Source organism: Macrobrachium nipponense, chromosome 44, assembly GCF_015104395.2.
Source record: "Macrobrachium nipponense isolate FS-2020 chromosome 44, ASM1510439v2, whole genome shotgun sequence".
NCBI lineage: Eukaryota > Metazoa > Arthropoda > Malacostraca > Decapoda > Palaemonidae > Macrobrachium > Macrobrachium nipponense.
The window spans coordinates 51,039,531-51,062,276 of NC_087221.1; the positions used below are offsets into that span (position 1 = coordinate 51,039,531).

At 38.8% G+C, this 22,746-nt stretch overlaps 1 protein-coding gene across 1 annotated transcript in view; it reads right to left on the minus strand.

Annotated features, from left to right (window-relative positions):
* LOC135204001 (uncharacterized) overlaps nt 1-20,615 on the minus strand; it is a 76,140-nt gene extending 55,525 nt beyond the window's left edge. Inside the window, exons 1-2 of the mRNA XM_064233925.1 lie at nt 20,514-20,615; nt 11,972-12,070 (exon numbers count right to left, since the gene is read on the minus strand). Of these exons, the coding sequence (XP_064089995.1) occupies nt 11,972-12,001 (30 nt within the window). The 5' untranslated portion in view covers nt 12,002-12,070; nt 20,514-20,615. The remainder of the gene's footprint in view (nt 1-11,971; nt 12,071-20,513) is intronic.
* Nucleotides 20,616-22,746: the final 2,131 nt, after the last annotated feature.

A 22,746-nucleotide genomic window follows, 5' to 3' on the forward strand; every position in this document is an offset into this window, starting at 1 on the left:
GTTTAATGGATCACTTTCGTCATTCTTATTTTTCATTGCATTTGTTTGTTTCTTCATTGTATTTCTTTATTTGTTGTTGTAAATATTCTATTGCCCTCTCTTCCTTTTTGCGCCACTTTCGCTTTTTCTTCTTCTTTTTTTTATTTGTTTAGTTTTTTTTTTACTTTCCGTGGAAACTTTTAGCTAAAGTTCGTCGCAGAATCAATATGACTTTCTTCGCTGAGACTTTGTAGACATTCTGAATATAATATATAATAATAATAATAAATAATAATAATAATATAATATAATAATAATAATAATAATAAGAATATCAATACTTACAAGCTCTGGAATTAGACTAGCAGAGGTTAATATCAGGAGAGGGATCTTCCAGGGCGACTCACTGTCCCCACTACTCTTCGTAGTAGCAATGATTCCCATGACAAAAGTACTACAGAAGATGGATGCCGGGTACCAACTCAAGAAAAGAGGCTACAAAATCAACCATCTGATGTTCATGGACGACATCAAGCTGTATGGTAAGAGCATCAAGGAAATAGATACCCTAATCCAGACTGTAAGGATTGTATCTGGGGACATCAGGATGGAGTTTGGAATAGAAAAATGCGCCTTAGTCAACATACAAAAAGGCAAAGTAACGAGAACTGAAGGGATAAAGCTACCAGATGGGAGCAACATCAAACACATAGATGATACAGGATACAAATACCTGGGAATAATGGAAGGAGGGGATATAAAGCACCAAGAGTTGAAGGACACGATCAGGAAAGAATATATGCAGAGACTCAAGGCGATACTCAAGTCAAAACTCAACGCCGGAAATATGATAAAAGCCATAAACACATGGGCAGTGCTAGTAATCAGATACAGCGCAGGAATAGTGGAATGGACGAAGGCAGAACTTCGCAGCATAGATCAGAAAACCAGGAAACATATGACAATACACAAAGCACTACACCCAAGAGCAAATACGGACAGACTATACATAACACGAAAGGAAGGAGGGAGAGGACTACTAAGTATAGAGGACTGCGTCAACATCGAGAACAGAGCACTGGGCAATATCTGAAAACCAGTGAAGACGAGTGGCTAAAGAGTGCATGGGAAGAAGGACTAATAAAAGTAGACGAAGACCCACAAATATACAGAGACAGGAGAATGACAGACAGAACAGAGGACTGGCACAACAAACCAATGCACGGACAATACATGAGACAGACTAAAGAACTAGCCAGCGACGACACATGGCAATGGCTAGAGAGGGGAGAGCTAAAGAAGGAAACTGAAGGAATGATAACAGCGGCACAAGATCAGGCCCTAAGAACCAGATATGTTCAAAGAACGATAGACGGAAATAACATCTCTCCCATATGTAGGAAGTGCAATACGAAAAATGAAACCATAAACCACATAGCAAGCGAATGCCCGGCACTTGCACAGAACAAGTACAAAAAGAGGCATGATTCAGTGGCAAAAGCCCTCCACTGGAGCCTGTGCAAGAAACATCAGCTACCTTGCAATAATAAGTGGTACGAGCATCAACCTGAGGGAGTGATAGAAAACGATCAGGCAAAGATCCTCTGGGACTATGGTAGCAGAACGGACAGGGCGATACGTGCAAACAGACCAGACGTGACGTTGATTGACAAAGTCAAGAAGAAAGTATCACTCATTGATGTCGCAATACCATGGGACACCAGAGTTGAAGAGAAAGAGAGGGAAAAAATGGATAAGTATCAAGATCTGAAAATAGAAATAAGAAGGATATGGGATATGCCAGTGGAAATCGTACCCATAATCATAGGAGCACTAGGCACGATCCCAAGATCCCTGAAAAGGAATCTAGAAAAACTAGAGGCTGAAGTAGCTCCGGGACTCATGCAGAAGTGTGTGATCCTAGAAAAGGCACACATAGTAAGAAAAGTGATGGACTCCTAAGGAGGCAGGATGCAACCCAGAACCCCACACTATAAATACCACCCAGTCGAATTGGAGGACTGTGATAGATCAAAAAAAAAAAAAAATAATAATATAATAATAATAATAAATAATAATAATAATAATAATAATAATAATAATATTAAACGTGTTCCTTCATAAGCGCAACTTTAAGTTTCTTGGTACTATATAATAATAATAATAATAATAATAATAATAATAATAATAATAATAATAATAATAATAACAATTTTTCCGTTCACGCTTATAGGTATACTTATCACCTAAAAACTCTCCTAATACAGCGACTGGTGTTTTGCCTTCGCCAGTTATTATTATTATTATTATTATTATTATTATTATTATTATTATTATTATTGTCGTTGTTTTTGTTGTTGTTGTTGTTGTTGTTATACATTACAGAATTTGTAAAGTAAAAGAATTTTCAACCACGGGGAAAACAAAACAAGTTCATCATTCGCACGGAGCGATAAAATCTACGGCATATACACACCAATTCTTACGTTGCGTGTGTGTGTGTTTTTTACAAGACATTACAAAAAAAAAAAAAAACCTTAACGCTGACAACTTTTGTAGGTCTAGTCACGTTAGATATTCAGAAGTTAAGCATTTATTAATTTTTATTGTCTAACATCAAGACTATTATCCAGCGGCGAATTACACGTCAGCTCAAAACGTTTCGCACTAACCACGCCCCCAGAATAAACAGAGCAACGAACATATAGATTGGTTGGAGCTCCAATCGAACGCACGAAAAAAAGGCATTACAAATGATATGATCAACCCGAGGAACTGCAGTTAATTCACCGTGCAGGTATGATCATTAGCATCGTAATCACTGGACGTTATGAAACTGCACAGGTGTGAGACACTGAAGTCTCCCCCGCCCCTCCCCCCCCCCCCCCCCACCCCCCCCCCCCCCCCCCCCCCCCCCCCCCCAAACTTACCCCCCCCCCCCCACCTTCGAATTCCGGGTTGTCCGCGAATCCCAGTTGTCAGGAGCCTTTTGAACCATTCACGCCAAAACTCGATCGTCATGTGCTATTGCCAAAAAAAAAATAAAAATGAAAAATAAATAAATAAAATAAAAAGTACCCCTGACGTCTGCGCTAGTGAATATATTCCATTCTATAAAAAGTTTGTTTCCCCTTTTTTGACGATTTTCTTATCTAAATAAAACTTAGTCTTGTGTCTTCATCCTCGATAGTGGATCGATCGTATGATATCAGATGCAAAGTTGTCTTGAAGTTTAATGTACTTTTCTCGTGATATTCCAACTCCACAGTGATATTAGGAATCATATTTGATCTACAGCAAAATCGGCAATAAAGTGTTTATGCGCGCGCGTGATGCTGCTGCAGTGACATAGGTGGTGGATATTTATTAAAATTTTCTTTTTTTTTCTTTTCTAATGATCTCTGCTTTCTGTATGTCCTATTACCCTCTGTTACTTCTTTCGAATGAGCACCATGTTCTTTGGAAGCTTGAATCTCAAGTCAGTGGCCCCTGTGGTGGGTTTGATCCGTATGAATAGGGTTCATCTTGTAAATAATAATAACAATATTAATCATAAAGCTACAACTATTATTCCAAAATTCGTCGTTTTATCGGGATTACACTTTATAAAACACTACCTCTTTTAAAAGTCATTTGAGATTTAAATCTTAAGAGCATTAAAATACAGGGTGTCCATAAAGTCCCAGTACCATTACAAGTATTTATCGCTCAGAAACCATTAAACATAGAGTAGTGCAGCTTTTTGTAGAATGTTCTACATTCCTCAAGTTTACATTCAGAGCACTTCATCCTTCAAAAAACTGCATTACCCTATGTTATATGGTTTCTGGGCAATAATTATTAGTCATGGTACTGGGACTTAATGGACACCCTGTATAATATAACCACCCTCTTGCTGTGCACATTGGATACAATTATTATTTGTACGAAGGCTATACAGAAATAGATTAACGCGGATTAACGTATAATAAGCCCCATTTTATGTAAGGTAATTACGCCATAATAATAGTTTGTACAAACGGGTTATTTAAAGTTAAAAAACAGCCTTCTCTCTCTCTCTCTCTCTCTCTCTCTCTCTCTCTCTCTCTCTCTCTCTCTCTTCTTTGCAATTTCCGATTCGTGTTATCATTAGGGGGAACTTGAAGATAAGGCGAGATATAGGAAATAGAAAAGGCATTCTTAGGATAGTAGACGCCACACGTGCACTGGCATTCAGTTCCAAATTACCTGCGTGAATTACTGCGCCCAAAGAAGACACACACGCGCACACACACATATATATTCATATATAATAAACATACATACATACATACATAGCAGCTGGCTTCTCGGACTGCATCGTAATCCATCGCCGCTCTAACCAGACTCCAAATTTCTGTTGCACATTCGTAAGCAATTGATTTCTGGAATGTTGTTGCTATAGTCTAGCTTAGTCACGGGAGCGTTTGTCGGCGGCGTCCTTGAATTCATAGTAGTACCCCCTTGATTAATCAAACCTTAACTCCAGTCGTTCGCGAAAGATACAATGAACGGAAGTCAGGACTGATTTGATTCGTAAAAGTGTACTCTATTGTAATAGCTTTATTCATATTTTATTATTAACAGCGAAAGTAAGTTTGAATACCGTCTAAAGACCCTTGTAAGTTCCCGAATCCAAAGTTACGAACTCATCTTACGAAACCATGTTCTAGGAATGACCCGATTAGCCCTCGTTGGACGAGTGGGCTACGTGCTTGCCTACCGCTTCGGTGTCCCCAGTTCGACTCCCCGCCCTGCCAACGCGGAATCAGAGGAATTTATTTCTGGTGATTGGAAATGAATTTCTCGAAATAATGTGGTTCGGATCCCACAATAAGCTGCAGGTCCCGCTGCTAGGTTATCAGTTGGTTCCGAGCCACGTCAAAATATCTAATCTTTCGGGCTCAGCCCTAGGAGAGCTGTTAATCAGTTCAGTGGTCTGGTTAAACTAAGACAATGTTTCTTGAATTTTCTTGTGTAGCGTACCCCTTTTTATGATAATTTCCCTCTTGGGTTTAAAAGTGTTTTCAGGGTATAATATATAATACTAAAACTGCCACTGAATTATTATTACTGGCTTATCTTCAACATAAAGGTTTACATACTTAAAATAACTTCAACAACATTATTCATTTTGCAATTTTGCACATAAATTTTAGTAGTGAGCTTAATAGCAATGCCTCCTCCTCACATTATCTTGAGGACCCCTTGGAACATTCCACCCGCGGACCACACTTTAAGAAACACTGAACTAAGATATTATACTTATGTCCAGATTTTCAGGTGGTAATGACATGGTAACTACATGGTAATTCATGACAGTTATGCTTCAAAACTACGCTCTTTTTCCCTTCCTCTTGCCAGTATTCATAATGCGTATTATCATTCAAGCAATTGGTTAAGAAGAAAAAGTGAGCTTAGGTCAGTATCAAAACTATTGTAACATATACATCCATCCTTGTCGCACTGGTAGTAAAAGCAAAACACTAAGTGGCGTCGCGGTGTTTAGAATATTAAGGGGTATTTAGCAGAAGCACGTGACTTCCTTAAGGGGAAAACTATGCCGTGGATGTATTTTGAGTTCATTTTGATAAATAGATAAACCGCCAGGGGGAAAAACGACAACATTGACATATGCTTTCTCGCCTTTGAGTGCTCAAGGTTCTCAAGCAAGGATAAGTAAAAAAAAAAAAGGAAAATAGCAACAACATTCACTCACAAACGTGCGAAGAACCAAAAGTGTTCGTTAACGCTCCATTACTATTCCGTCCGTCACGTTTAACCAAGTTCCCCCTCCACCCCCTTCCACAAAACTACAGTCAGTGGCCACCAACCAGCCAGCCCTCCCTCTCCTTCAAAATATCGACTTCTTGGGTATATAGGCGGGGCGGTCTTATCATTCGGAGTTCATATCTAGACAAACTTTTCCCGCTATCTCGACTCCTTTTTTTACCTGCAGAGTACTGCAGAATATATATATGATATATATTCCGTCTACAGCTCACGTTCACCGATCACGAGCTAGTACTAAACACATTGAAAGGACTATACACTTTACTTCATTATTAGAATGGCATAAATTGGAACACGTATAGAACTAGCGAGCGCTCATACAAGCAACAGGTATATGATCGATTCAGTCTTGTATCGTTAAATCGTTCGGCTATGCAAACTTATCAAACTTATTGGTGTATCTACCTCTCTCTCTCTCTCTTTCTCAATATATATGTATATATTATATATATATATATATATATATATATATATGTGTGTGTGTGTGTGTGTGTGTGTGTGTGTGTGTGTGTGTGTGTGTTCTTTCGTACAAAGCCTGATTCATAGAAGACTTCCAACAGGCTCTTTCACTTACATCGATTTCCTTTTCTTCAAATAATTCGTTACGCGAAAATCCGTACACGTAGATATATACGCGTTAACTTGCGCACCAATCGTGCGCGTGAATACATGCTAATGATGCTGTATATGCATACACACCCAAGTGAACTGAAACCCTAACATGCATATCAAAAATTAAGAAGTATTCATATATTGCCTTGAAAGATCAGAAAATCCACGGAAAATACAGAGGATATTCTCGTCTGTACCAATCTTTATCAGCTGAATTGTAATAAATGCTCTTAAAACAAAGGCTCAAGCGGACTAAACTCTTAATACGATGTCACATGAGCACATCCGATACTGATTCACACGGACGCATTTATTATTTTGTCTGTAGCAAAGAACCGCGACTCGACTTTTACGGAAACACAAGATATCCCGGCAGTCGTTTTTGTTTTTCTTAAAATACGAACCAACCGATTAATGTCCACCGCTCTGGCTGTGATGCTGAGCCGAATGGATAGTTACATTTGTTTAATTAAAGCCAATTACTGTTAATGACACGCTTGCCATGCTCGTTGCTCCCATAGTCTTCCGATCAATGAAGGAACGTCGGGCTTGGTCAGCTCTAGTTAGGGTGTCCACTAGCAACGTATATGGTACAGCGTTGGCCAGCGCTTGGATGGGTGACCGGGAATGAGTGCCCGTGGCCGCTTGTGTCTGCTCGGTAAGGGAAATGTACTTAAACCTTATTAATAAAGAAAATAAATTCCCCTCTTATCTGAAAGCGAGATTGTACAATCGTATACAAATTACCTCTTTCTCTCTCTCCACGCACAAATATATAATATATATATATATATAATATATATATATATATATATATATATATATATATATATTTGAGAGAGGGGGGTGGGGGAGAGAGAGAGACCTCACATATCTTAACATCGGCGTACCTAGAATCCCCCCACCTCCCCCTGGGGAACGAATAAGAATTTTTAATACGTGTAAACTCGAATGACAGAAGAATCATGAATGACCTTTCTCTCTATCGAATAACATTTTCGTAAACTTCCTGCGTTTGGCGTCGCTGTCAGCGCGCGAGAGTCCTCCAGTCCTCCCACGCCTCCTATATACTTTGTAAACAACTTATATGTCGCGCCTTGGCCTTTGGTACTTATTGGTAAATTGCAATTCCCGATCGCGCACGTGCACGATATATATTATTATATATATATATATATATATATTATATATATATATATATATATATATATATATTATATATATAGGCAAAAAGCCACGAAGGAACGTCAACTAAGGAGTACTACTTTTGAGGCCTTTCGACTCAATGTCCTTTACTTAGCAGAGTCTGCTAACTAAAGGACATTGGGTCGAAAGGCCTGGCAGTAGTACTCCTTCCTTTCACTTTCCTTCGTGGCTTTTGCCTTTATTTATGTAGTATTCATCACGTTCCAGATTTTTCGTGATTCAGGTATCATACATACATACACACACACATATATATATATATATTATATATATATATATATATATATCTATATATATATATATATATATATATATACTATAGTGTATATATAACATATGTGTGTATATACAGCACATCACAGTTATATGAAACAGCAAGAGCGTTCGGAGTCCGCAAACCTCCGCCAGGGAATAGATATCCACCCTCCCCTCCTTCAATAAGAAGAAAAAAATCAATTCCCCCGGAAGTAACATTTCGTTAGACCAAAAATCTTATCTCCTCATTTCCGGTGGCGACGCTCCACCTAGCGTTCCAAGTCCGTAAAAACCGCACATGCCTTCTTTTCGTAATCCTGCCAACAAACAAACGAAGCGAATATAAACGCAACATCTTTGTCGGGGGAAATAGCATCAACAATTTCGCAACTCCTTTATGTCATCGCACGGAAACTGCGTGAGTACCGAATTATGACTATTTATCAAGAGTTATCAAACCGTTTCCTGGAACTGATTTTAAGCCTGACAAATATTATTATTCTAGCCGTAACAACAGTCTCGTGGTGAGACATCGCTGCCTCCTACGTGTTTCCTTTATCGTTGCATAAATATCTTCTTCTTCTTCCCAGTTTTATCCCTATTCGGGGTCGCCGTTTTAACGAGTCTCTTCCATCCACGATCTATCTCTGTACTGTGTCATTTCCTCCCGTACCCCCTTCTCCCTCATATCATCTCTAGACTCTAATGCAATCTCTCCATATATATATATATATATATATATATATATATATATATATATATAATATATATATATATATATATATATATATATATATCCTTAATTAGGTTTAGACGTCTGATGAGCTCGCTCCATTTTCTTCTCCCAGCGCGCTCTGTCCGCCAGAACTTTCCCATCATCTGGGCCAAGTCTCCCATACCATAGATCCATAGCTCACGTCACTTCCACGTCTCCGGCTTTCCTCTCTCTCTCTCTCTCTCTCTCTCTCTCTCCTCTCTCTCTCTCTCTCCTCTCTTCTCCACATCGCGTGGCCACCACCAACGGGACCAACCGATCTCATTCTTCAAGACTTCAGCCTACTGGACTCCAGCTTCTGAACGCTACTACGTTTCTAGCTTATACTTTCGTTGCTGGCGATCAGGTCTTGACCGCGAGGATCGGCATTTTGAAGTCACATTTTCATGATCTCATCTGTATGTTTGTTTTCCTTCATTCTGACATAACAGCCTTTTCCTCCTCTGTGGGAGTGGCGCCGGGGAGATTATAGTACTATGGTTCTCAGAAGTCAGAACTTCTTCTGAGGTTCAGTTGTTTACTCCATGGTGTTTTGAACCCCAGTTGCAACAGACAGTGAAATAATTCACTGTTTAGGACAACAGAAGTTACTCACTGCTTAGGACGACAGATACATACGGGAATCTATTATAGGAGCTTTGTTATCTATCTGTTCCCGTCTTAGAGTCGAACTTGGATCTTCTCTAGCTTAGTCTGATGATAACGTGCGTGTATACACACATACATAAATGTATACATATACATATATGTGTGTGTACGTATCTTTACATATATCCTGTAAAAAGAGTTAATGAAAGAATAAGATTAAAAAAAGGATTTGGTCGCATACAAAGTTTTCTTCATTCTCTGAATTTTTACTTCCAGAGAGAGAGAGAGAGAGAGGAGAGAGAGAGAGAGAGAGAGAGAGAGAGAGAGAGAGAGAGAAGGGTTTAATTTGTAATGATATTAAATTTACAGAATTTTCTTATACCATTGTTACATACGAGAGAGAGAGAGAGAGAGAGAGAGAGAGAGAGAGAGAGAGAGAGAGAGAGAGTTATTTGTGTTAAGGTTAATATCACTGAATTTTCTTACACTATAGTTACATGGAGAGAGAGAGAGAGAGAGAGAGAGAGAGAGAGAGAGCAGGGTTTAATTTGTAATGATTTTAAATTTACAGAATTTTCATACACCATTGTAACATACGAGAGAGAGAGAGAGAGAGAGAGAGAGAGAGAGAGCTAAGATTAACGCCGTTTCTCTGGAGATTGAAATGAATGCATTTCATCAAACTCCATTAGCCAGAAGAGATGGAGGGCATCCCCATTAGTCTAAGACTGAACATTTTCAATTGTTTCAAACTAATTCAGGCAAAAAGATAGGGATGTGTATATGCGGAAATATATGTTGATCAATCTTTGTTAAAAAAAAAAAAGAAAGAAAGTTAAACAATAAGAGAGAAAACAATTTGTGTTTGTCAGGAAGCGTAAAAATTATACATCCTTAAAACATCATTGTGCGGTCGTACTTAATTAACCGCGAATCTGTTAATTATGCACCTGTAGCTAACCTCGGTTAAAAATCCCACCCCGGTTAAATTTAGACGCTTGTATCGGCGAGGACTCTGTTATTATATGACTCTTATCGCCATCTTTATTGTTATGATCATATTATTAATAAGGTTATAAAACCCACGATGGATTAAGAGCCAGCCTAGTCTATAGGTCTAGGACAGGTGCACTCGGCTCGACTGCGTGGCTCTTGGTGGCTCCCACATGCATTTTCAGCTTTGTCTTTTTCCATTCCAGTTAATCTTCTGCACACAAACAAGTTCCGCTCTTAGGACTCGTTTGTAAGTTCAGTTTGTTTGTAAGTCTAACAAAGTTGGCCTACTAAAGGCATCCAGCGTTGTATAGTTAGCCTACGGCAGATAACTGTGCGGCAATAAATCTTTGTGTGAAGAACATTTGGCCTTTGTACATAAATTAATGTTTCTAATTATCAAATATCTTTGCTCTCTCTCTCTCCTTGAAAAACCGGAATGAAACTCTTGAAACTACGCATATACACCAAAAATAATATGCAAACACAGTTTATTTATATCTTTGTAAGTTTTTATGTATAGAGGCCTATGTGCACATAGGGAGAAATCAGTGTCGAATTCTATTTTACGAGTGCCTTACTTGTATTATTCCTTTTCACCGCTACAACGGTTTGACTATAACCAACGGTCGAGTCCTCCTGAATATAACACATGTAAGTGTATTTCCTTTATCTTATCCGCCGCTGTTCAGCGCTATCATGGTCTTTGTGTATGCATGCATGTATGTGCGTATGCCTGTGTATAAAAGAGGCCTTTGAGAAATTTCAATGTCATGATTATCTTATCTGATAAGTATGTCGGCGGTGCTTGCCTGTTCCATACGCTTCATCTTAGACTAATGTCAGCTGCCAAGAGGTTCACCGATTATTAGCTTTAGTTATAGCAGTTTTGTCTAATTTATATCGTTTTTTAATAAGTGGACGCAAAAGCATGCTATGAATTACATCATATAAATAAGATTATTCAAAAATAAATGGTGCGTCCGTTTGGAAAGTAAAGAGACATAAATAACTTGTCATTGCATCTGTTTTTCGAAATTGGCGGTAAATATCTGCTAGTAATCTTATCCAGTAAAAATAAATAAATAAATAAATGCTATAAACTTGTTTTGGACCTTACCAAGTAAGGTGTGAGTAGCAATGAGTCACAATAAGACCCGAAACAACAGCCCAACATGTCTATTAGTGATCTGCTTATCAAATCACAATGTCGTCTAGAGAAGCCGACGAGATTAGGCTCATCTAACAAGCCATCGCCAATATTTGTTCCCACCGACGGATCTTTGCCTCTGTGTAAACTCACTGCTTCCCACACTGGGCCCCTGAGAGTTGTTGTAAGTCAAAAATAGTTGTATGCATTGACAGTTAGCCTAATAAAATATATATAAAGAGATAAAATTGAATCATTTATCAATGATACGTTTTTTTTAGAGTCGTGGCTAATAACTGGAATCCTCCATTTTCCGAAAATAAATCGGCCTCACAGATATGAAGACCTTGAAGATTTCTAATTACCTTTTTAATTTTCCTGTCTGTGTTGCAATGCAACGAATGACATGAGTCTCCAACAGTATACTGGGCAAAGATAGCACACAGAATCTAAAAGAACTCTTAAGTGCAAGTAAAAAAAAAAAAAAAAAAAAAAAAAAAAAAAAGAAGACAGATCTAATTCTCGCACGGACTAGAAATTCAAAGAACCCAGATGATGAACAAGACGGTTGGTATTTTCGAGTTCACCACTCTTTAACTTACCAATGTTGCCGCGTTGATGCCGACCAACATATTCCAGAGCTTCTTACGGCTGCCTGTTGCTCTATTTCGACTTCAACTGACTTGCTTTATGAAATATACCTGTCAAAAAATAGGAATCGGACTGAAAATTAGTGTTGCTGGTCTCCCTAGGGTCAAAGATACAGGCTTTTGATTTTTCTCATTTCATCTTTCCATGAACTCTAGGCTGAGGACCTACGCTCCATCAAGCAATGTGATCTAATTTAATTATGTTAATGACTATGAACTAGATCTGCGTAAACTGTTGTTAGTTTATGGATAAAGACATAATTTACTCGGTGGCTATAAATGGACTATACAGATTAGTAACTTTCAAATACCCATGATCACAAAAAAAAAAAAAAAAAAAAAAAACTTAAAAGAGCATCTGTAGCCGCTTGTCTTTGACATTCACCTGCATGAGGATAATAAACGTGATGGATGCATAATCAAGCTTATTATAATTAGCCTTATTACTTAAAAAATCTAATTCGGTATTCTGTTACTTATAAGTCAAGGTAAACTTAGACTGAATGCTCGGGGATGTTGCATAGCGTAGTAACTAGAGTAAATTAGCTCTCTTCTTTACAAATCAGTTCGAAATTGCGTGACCGAGAGAGGATCCAATCGTCCGTCCGGTTTTGGAAAGACAGGTCTCATTAGATTAGAAAATAAAGTGCAACATAAGGGCTCTGGCGGCACCAGACCCATTTGCTCTTCTAACGACAAGAGCTGTTGCTAATCAACTGCTGTAGTCAACTTAGAAAGCTTTTGCGCAACGCATTCTACTCGTGTTTAACGCTCTCTGGTTAGGCCTACTAGGCCTATGTCATTGTTATTTCGTCACTTTTCCAGTCTCGCATGAATAGTAAGATAAGGTCACGATTAGTAGCGAGTGTTCCCCGTCTTCCATCGCCCTGATAACCTTTTGTTTATATTCAGTAGACCGCAAAGATTATAGAGCTACTATTTTTAAACTGTATTTCAGACAAATAGAAAGTTACTTCCTTGTTTGAATCTCTCTCTCTCTTTACACTAACACACACACACACACAACACACACACACACACACACACACACACATATATATATATATATATATATATATATATATATATATAAAGTGTCTATGTGTGCGTGTTTGTTCATGCATCATATTCCACCACAAGTGGAATTTTCTAGGCTTATTATCCCTTCCAGCAAATGTATTTCATGAAACCGTAGCCTTAGTACAGCTTCCAAGGTTAATCATGTACATTAATCGTAGGCTTACCATCTCCAGTTCTTTTGTCTCCTCGCCTTATTCCTATAGTGGTTAAGAAAGATCAGATAGGCGCCGAGAACCCGTAGTATTGTCATCCGCTCAACTAGGGAGCTATCTCCCATTCTAACGGCAGGCTCTCTCGTCCGCATTTCCGTTACGTCAGTTGTAGACAGTTCTGGTCAAGTTATATGCTTACTCTTTGTTCCTAGATAAGCTTATTTTGGGGGCTTCTCTCTCTCTCTCTCATATATATATATATATATATATATATATATATATATATATATATATATATATACATACATTGAGATACACGGTAATGTGATATGACACACACACACACATATATACATATATAGGTAAGTGGGGTAAAAGGCCTCCCCCTATTTTCTTGCTTATTACATATCATAGCAACTCAGTCAGCTGATCAGTGCAGCAACACCTTCTGCCTGAAGCTTTCTATACCAAACAGCCAGGGAGAACTAGAATGGGACACAGCCAGCGAGTATTTTTCTTCTTTGGACACATTTCATGTAAGCATGCGTGCTTATATCAGGGGTATTCTGTGCGGACATCTCAGTAAAGTCAGTACTTTAACTACTGTTACTTTAAATAAGAGCTATGAAATATCTTGCAATGCAATCCATACTTGAAAACTCAATTGAGGTACAGGTGGATTTAGTGTTCTTAAAAAATGGCAAGTGGGGTAAAAGGCCCACCACACTTTGGGTCAAGAAGCCCAGGGGGCTTTTTACCCCATCTGATCAGTTGGACCTGTAACTAGTGGTGGAAGAGGACAGACTATATCTTATTTGTGCAATGAAGGCAGCTGGGGTTTGTCTTCCTCTTATGCTTATATTTGCCCGTAAAAGGATGACTTCACTACTTATGATCGGCAGCTCACCTGGATCAATTGCTAGATGCACAGTAAATGGATGGTCTAATGCTGGTTGTTTCGTATACTGGCTACATCACTTTCTTAAAATTGTTAAGCCAAGTCGAGCAGAAAAGCACATTACAATTCCAGATGGCCACCACAGTCACAGGACTTTAGCCAGAGAGAATGGAGTAATGTAAAGAAAATTAGTCTACGTTTTTTACTTGTGTCATTTTTGTTCTTATGTAAAACTTATCCCTTATTTCTTTTATTTGTGTTATTCTTAGTGGTATAAAAAGAAAGTAAATTTATATCTAATTGTGCTGTTACAGCTGTCATGTAGAGGAAGTATCAATTTATTTCAAAATTTTGCTAATTTCAGTTCCTATGAATACCAAACAGTTCCTAGGTTTTACAAGAGACTAACAACTCTAAGATTAATTTTTGTATTTTTTCCAACATTATTCTTGAATATATTTGTGTGGAAGGTTGAATTTTTTATATTTAGCAAAAATAGGCATCTACTTTTCAATTTAAATGGTAGTTTTCATGAAGTACCACAATATCTTAGGCATGGGGCAAAAACCCCTCTCCGTGGGCTTCTTACCCCACCCATGTGGTAAAAGGCCCCCTTTGTTCTTTTTTTCAGGTCATGTTTTTACTATCCTAAATTGCTAACAGCTTCTCATGATTATGATCATTGATACTCCAATAACAAAGCTTTCTAGAAATATCTCTGTTACGTCAATAGCTGAAATACTGAAGACAATATAAGCATTTCTCCTTAAGGGGGGCTACCCCTTCTCCCATATATATATATATATATATATATATATATATATATATATATATAGATATATATTATATATATATACAGGGTGGTCCAAAAGTAGGCGGACAGTAGTTGCAATAGCTGTGTAAATTGTGAGGGACAGCGGTTTGAGCACTTGCGTTGATAAAATTTCAGTGCTTTTGTGTTACTGCACACAGAAAAATCTAATTGTCAATGTGATAATTGTATTAGTAAATATGATTGTATATGTAATCTCAAAATAAATGTTATCATTTACTATCCACCTACTGTTGAACCACCTATAAATATATATATATATATATATATATATATATATATATATATTATATATTAAATATATATATATATATAATATATATATTATATATAATATATTTTTTTTTTTTTTTTTTTTTATTTTTTTTTTTTTTTTTTTTTTTTTTCTGACTCACCACAGGACCAAACCCCAATCTTTTGAGTGAGAGTCCAGGTCACTTGCAATTTGGGCAGAAAGGTTATAAAAGGAGTTGGAACCTAAGTACTATATACGTACTTGAAGAAGGTTTTTTCCCGGGCAGGCAACTAAGGCTTAACATAACAGCGAGTTTTACCCAAGTCCCCAACCCATCAGCGCTCGAAGGGGTAAGATGAATGAAATGTTAGCATTTCGAGCGCTGATGGGTCGGGAGTTGGGTAAAATTCACTGGTATGCTAGGCCTTCGTCGCTTGCAGGGGAAAAACCTGAAGTACAGGGTACTTAGGTTCCAACTCTTTTTATGACTTTTGTGCCTCAATTGCTAATGCCCTGGACTCTCACTCAAAAGACCAGGGTTTGGTCCTGTAGCGAGACAGAAATTAATTTCTGTGAAACATGTTTCTACTTGTCTATCCTTCCCATCAGGTGGGTGATGAGATTGCAGTGGCCACACATTACTGCTGGCTGTTGGGTGGTCGACTTTAGATGCTGGTATTGTTAACCTGATGACACCTGGAATAGTGATAGACATTTTGAGGTCTTGCAGCAACCACCATGACTCCCGTGGATGGCCATCCAGGTAATTTTTTGTCAAGATGCAGCTGAGAGTGTAGTTCCTGGCCGCTTTTCTGAATTTATGGTGACATGTAAAGCATGGTTGGTTGAGGGTGTGTATAGCTGGGGGTGCCCTTTTTCCAAAGCTTGTATGGACATCTGTGTATGGCATATATTCGTTTGTCATCATTATCTTTCTGGAGGTTGTCACTGGTCTCGCAGATGGCAGGGGCTGTGTGTTGCAAGGGTTTGGAGGCCTTCAGTAACTTGGCCACCATTTTCAGGAGATCTGCCATGGGTGTATGTTCAACATTAGGAGGGACAAAGCAGATGTTATAAGAGGAAACAGTGGGGCTAAATCTAGCTGGCGAGTTGACCCCCTGTGACTTGCCATCTGTGTTGACCTCTGGCAGCATGAGGAGGGACACCAGCTTGCACCTGGATGACCTTGCTCGCTGATCATGTCCCCCAGTAGTGTATCAGGAGATTTCAAGGACAGCTAAGTGCATCAAAGGTAGAGCAAGCTAGAGCTAAGTGCTGTAATTAGACTGTTTATGGCTGGTTGTTGTTAGCTAGAGCATGGCACAGAATCAAGTTGTCTACCGGGTTGCTCCAAGGTGTTGCCAACGTAAAGCTAAGTCATAAACAGGATGCCTGGAATATACAGATTAATTGTTGAGATTTGATCTGCTTTTGGAAGAGTATGTGGACAAATAATTAGTGCCTCAGTTGACATGATTCAGGTGATGCTTGTGGCATACAAGCACTGGTTAAGAGGGTGTTCCATGATTGCCTGCCAATCTTACCATCAGAATCAGGTGTGGTAGCAGAGCATGGGACAAACATCACTGAAAGTATAAGCATACCAAGTCAATAGACTAACAAGAAAATCATAACCCAGTTCACTTTATAAACAGCTTTCAATACTTTTCTTTTAATAGACGGTGAGCTGACTTGCAGCTCGTCTGGTCGTGAGGTTTCCATCTGTTCAGTACAGTGGTTTAACTTGGTAATATGGCAATTCTATCAAGACTGCCGAAACTTTGGTAAAATTTCCTAAAATGTATCCACAAAAATATGAAAGTGAGGTAATCAGATTTCATTTAGCAATATTCAGGAGGAAAAAAGATCCTTCTCGAGTAGATTTGACCCCATTTTGAGACGACTCCGAATATGCAGAAAGGTTTATTTCATATTCAAGTTTGAGTAGGCGAGGGCATTTCCTTGTGTGTAAATTCTATTTTTTGTTTTTCCTGAACATTCCAGCTACGATGACCCAATTTTCAAATGTGTTGTTCTTCCAGTACCTACAGACAGTAATTTACCAGAAATTCAGTGAAATGAAACATTTGTATTTGCATCATATTTCAGTTATGTTTTGTGTAGCTCGTCGTTCTTGTCTGTTCTTGTGACGTCCTGGTGACAAAGTCTTCAAGTGTTGCTTTTAACCATGTTGTGCCGAGTAGTGTATAACCATGAAACCAATGTTAACACACCTCTGGACTTTGTAACAATGCTTTCTACTTGCTGTATTAAAGTAAATGCTGGTAATCTTTCTTTTCTTGCTTTTTATACTTTACCAACATTGATTTATTTTTATTTTTCTCTTCGGTGCTGGATTTCTCAGTGACTTGTCACTTTTTCATCTGTATATCACACCCGTGCTTTCCCTTGTGGAATTGCTGTTCAAAATAGGATTTGATCTGCTTTTGGAAGAGTATGTGGACAGATAATTAGTGCCTCAGTTGACATGATTCAGATGATGCTTGTGGCATACAAGCACTGGCTAAGAGGGTGTTCCATGATTGCCTGCCAATCTTACCAACTGAATCAGGCGTGGTGGCAGAGCATGGGACAAACATCACTGAAAGTATAAGCATACCAAGTTAATAGACTAACAAGAAAATCATAACCCAGTTCACTTTATAAACAGCTTTCAATACTTTTCTTTTAATGTACTGTGAGCTGACTTGCAGCTCGTCTGGTCGTGAGGTTTCCATCTGTTCAGTACAGTGGTTTAACTTGGTAATATGGCAGTTCTATCAAGACTGTTGAAACTTTGGTAAAATTTCCTAAAATGTATCCACAAAAATATGAAAGTGAGGTAATCAGATTTCATTTAGCAATATTCAGGAGGAAAGAAGACCCTTCTCGAGTAGATTTGACCCCATTTTGAGACGACTCCAAATATGCAGAAAGGTTTATTTCATATTCAGTTTGAGTAGGCAAGGGCAAATTTTCCTTGTGTGTAAATTCTTTTTCGTTTTTCCTGCACATTTCAGCTACATTGACGCAAATTTTCAAATGTATTGTTCCTCCAGTACCTACAGACAGTAATTTACTGGAAACTCAGTGAAAGGAAACATTTGAATTTGCATCATATTTCAGTTATGTTTTGTGTAGCTCGTCGTTCGTGTCTGTTCTTGTGACGTCTTGATGATGACAAAATCGTGTTGCTAAACACCATGTTGTGCCGAGTAGTATATAACCATGAAACCAATGTTAACACACCTCTGGACTTTGTAACAATGCTTTCTACTTGCTGTGTTAAAGTAAATACTGGTAAGCTTTCTTTTCTTGGTTCTTATATTTTACCAACAATGATTGATTTTTATTTTTCTCTTCGGTGCTGGATTTCTCGGTGACTTGTCACTTTTTCCTCTGTATATCACACCCATGCTCTCCCTTGTGGAATAGTTGTTCAAAATAGGATTTGATCTGCTTTTGGAAGAGTATGTGGACATATAATTAGTGCCTCAGTTGACATGATTCAGATGATGCTTGTGGCATACAAGCACTGGTTAAGAGGGTGTTCCATGATTGGTGTTCCATGGTTGCCTGCCAATCTTACCATCTGAATCAGGCGTGGTGGCAGAGCATGGGACAAACATCACTGAAAGTATAAGCATACCAAGTCAATAGACTAACAAGAAAATCATAACCCAGTTCACTTTATAAACAGCTTTCAATACTTTTCTTTTAATATACTGTGAGCTGACTTGCAGCTCATCTGGTCGTGAGGTTTCCATCTTTTCAGTACAGTGGTTTAACTTGGTAAAATGGAAATTCTATCAAGACTGCCGAAACTTTGGTAAAATTTCCTAAAATATGAGTGAGGTTATCAGATTTCATTTAGCAATATTCAGGAGGAAAAAAGATCCTTCTCGAGTAGATTTGACCCCATTTTGAGACGACTCCAAATATGCAGAAAGGTTTATTTCATATTCAGTTTGAGTAGGCAAGGGCAAATTTTCCTTGTGTGTAAATTCTATTTGTCGTTTTTCCTGCACATTCCAGCTACATTGACCCAATTTTCAAATGTATTGTTCGTCCAGTACCTACAGACAGTAATTTACCAGAAATTCAGTGAAAGGAAACATTTGAATTTGCATCATACTTCAGTTATGTTTTGTGTAGCTCGTCGCTCGTGTCTGTTCTTGTGACGTCCTGGTGACTACAAAGTCTCCAAGTGTTGCGTTTAACCATGTTGTGCCGAGTAGTATATAACCATGAAACCAATGTTAACACACCTCTGGACTTTGTAACAATGCTTTCTACTTGCTGTGTTAAAGTAAATGCTGGTAAACTTCTTTTCTTGCTTTTTATACTTTACCAACAATGATTGATTTTTATTTTTCTCTTCGGTGCTGGATTTCTCGGAGACTTGTCACTTTTTCCTCTGTATATCACACACGTGCTTCCCCTTGTGGAATTGCTGTTCAAAATAAGCTTCTGAGATCTGAAAATAATAATAATAATAATAATAATAATAATAATAATAATAATAATAATAATAATAATAATAATAATAATAATAACAATGACGTGTTTTGTAAGCGACGCGACATTTTCCACGATAGAGACATGTTTACAAATGTTTTTTCTAGATAATTCTGTAAACAGATACGGAGTCACATTTCAGGGGCGAATGCATTTGCATCAGTACTAAAAAGAAACCCTGACTGATTTCAAACTATGCTAGAATTATATTAAATTCCTTCGAAAACACAGAAAACAAGTTTTTAAACATTACCAGCTACGAAAACATGGCTCCATAATTGCTTATTCTGCGCTGTAAGTACCTTCCGTGCTTTTCACGATGACAATAACGTTTTAGAAAGTGTTAACGGTTATGGAACCGAAGTTTTCATAGAATAATTAGTATTTTCTCGAAAAAACTTCCCATTCAGACTTTGAATTCACCCCAGAGGTCATACTTGCGCAACGCTTCCTTCACTTGGTTCTACCATTAACGCCAGCGCCATCTGCAGTCCAAATTTCGAGTCACTCCGTGTTTTCCTTGCCACAGAATCTCGACACTCTCAATATCAAAGGTAAATTCGAGTCTGGGTTTTTGATTTCCGCGATTCCCTTGCTCTCTGGGAAGGCCTCGACGGCAGAGAGGCCCTTAAGGGCCCCAAAGTCGTGGGATATTGGGGAAAAGTCGTCGTTTTTCGGGGGGACCTGGTTGTCGGACCTTGATGACGACAGACGTACACACACACACACACAGACACTCTTGTCACCCAACAAAAGAAAGGATTTATGTTATAACGAACCGCCGACTCGTCGTCCGTCGCAACCTCCGCAGGTAAGGCTGCCTCCGACGTTCCTTTTACGCCACGCAGGATCCTCCCCGCGAATTGAGAAGGCTGGCGCTGCGAAATGACTTTTGTAAATAGTGGAGGATCATTCACTCCCTCCCCCCCCCCCCCCCGCCCTCCCCCCCCCCCCCCCCGTTCCCCCTACCCCCTCCAGCTCCTCTACCAAGAGTGTCCGTCTCCCCGTGGCGCAACACAGGAGTAGGTAGTAGGTTTCCTTCGAAAATTCCAAAGTCATTTTCACCCCGTTGGCATTGATTATCGCGTTTGTCCTAAACGCGACACACACACACACACAAATGGCCGTTGGTCCGTCGCGGACTTAGAGGAGGAAACCCACGCTGGAGGAATTCGGGAGGAGAAATCCGCAGGGGGAAATAGAAGAAGGTAGGTGAGGTGAGGTGTGTGTGTGTGAGAAGTCGAGGTGATATCCAGCAGCAGTATACTATTCCTGGTAATAATAATATCCAGGTATCGTCGCTCTCGTCGTCGTCGTTATTTGGAATGTGGTTCCTGCCCTGCGTCGGGTATTTAGTAGGTAACAGATTCGCAGTGTGTTATTTGTGTCTGTTTTCTGTCTGATTACCATCAGCCCAAGTTACCTTGTGTCCTGTATTGTGTCCAAAGCTTTTTTTGTATCCTAGTGATTTTGGATATTAGACATTTTGCTTTTGCCATTCTTTATGAAGCCACTGGTGAGATGTAAATCTCCTGATGGTAGGGTACTTAGGCTAAATGCAATGTATGCAGATAAGTACTGTGTATGTTCGTAGCCTAGGAACACTGTAGGAAATGGTTCCATGAAGCCTGTAAAGCAGGCCTGCTAGGTACTCCGGCCTGGTTCCTGTCAGTTGCCGACTGGAATATGTACTGCCTTTATTTTCATGTTTTTGTTTGTTTATGATACTTATTGTCTTTAGTCTGTCTTGTTTATTATGTTTACTTTCTTTTGTTTGCCTTCACATTCATTGCCAAGGGACTGGTAACAAACACTACGCCTATAGGCTTTATTACACACAAACAGGTTGTTAATGAACTTGGCGGGTGGGGTATTAGGCTAGTCGTCAGTTTTGCCCAGAATTTTGAGTTGGAACTAGGGTAGGAAATGTCAAGGTTGGCTACCCTATCCTTTTGTACAGGCTAAGAGTACCCGCTTATTATCCCAAGCTACAGTTTAATGGATTTGTCTTGCCGATGCATATGCTAGCCAGGACTAAGCCTACCATAGGGTTTTCTAGGCTAGCCTATCTGTCTACCCTGCATTACCATAAGCAAAGCTGCATACCTTGTAGTAGCTTGGTCTTGCTGGAAGCACAAGCTAAAATAAGGTGAACATTTTGCAAGTTTACTGTAGGTTAGTTTACCAGTTGTGAAAGTTTGCCAAAACTCAGATTAATAATCATAGACTAGTACTGACTAAAGGTATGCCATTGTTGCTTTTTCCCATAAGCATAACATTGGGGAGCGTAGGTTTTTTTTGTTTAAACGATGTAAAACCCTGGTGTGTTAGAAGATTACGCTACATGTAAGAGGCTGATTTCAACTTGACCTAATTACAGGATGTGTTTACATAGGCTAGAGAGACCAGGCCACCTACATTCAACGCTTGCCACCCTCCGAAAAAGTACATTATAACGCGTCCTGACACCCGAGATGGGCATCAGTCGCGACTTCTTGTTGGTGAGAAACGGAGCTAAAGACCTCTACTCTCCTTTCGAAGTAAGTATTTTCTCCAAAGTTAGAAATTAAGGCCAAATTTTAAGATTTAAACAGAGGTTACTGAAAACGGTCTCAAACGTAGTGCAAATCTCACCAAAACGCGTTCAACATTTTTACTTACAACTTGAGGTATTGTAGAAGATTGACGCCATCTCGATGTTTACGGAGTAGCTTGTGTCAATAAACTAACCATTTCCTGTGATAAATCCGCACACCACTTGTGCCCACAGACGCTGGAGCACTTTCATCACAACAATCGAAACACGATTTCTCACACCAACAAAACAAGCCAGGAGTAAACAGCTGTTTTGTAGAAGATTACGAGAAGCGTGCTCTAGCTAATTTTTTTAGAAATAAGTAGTAAAAAGCAAAACAATTCAATATTTTACATATTTATGGTGATTAATTTGAAAATATTCGTTATTGAAAAAGTAACTCGACTCTGACTCAAATTTAAGTAATTATTTTTCTG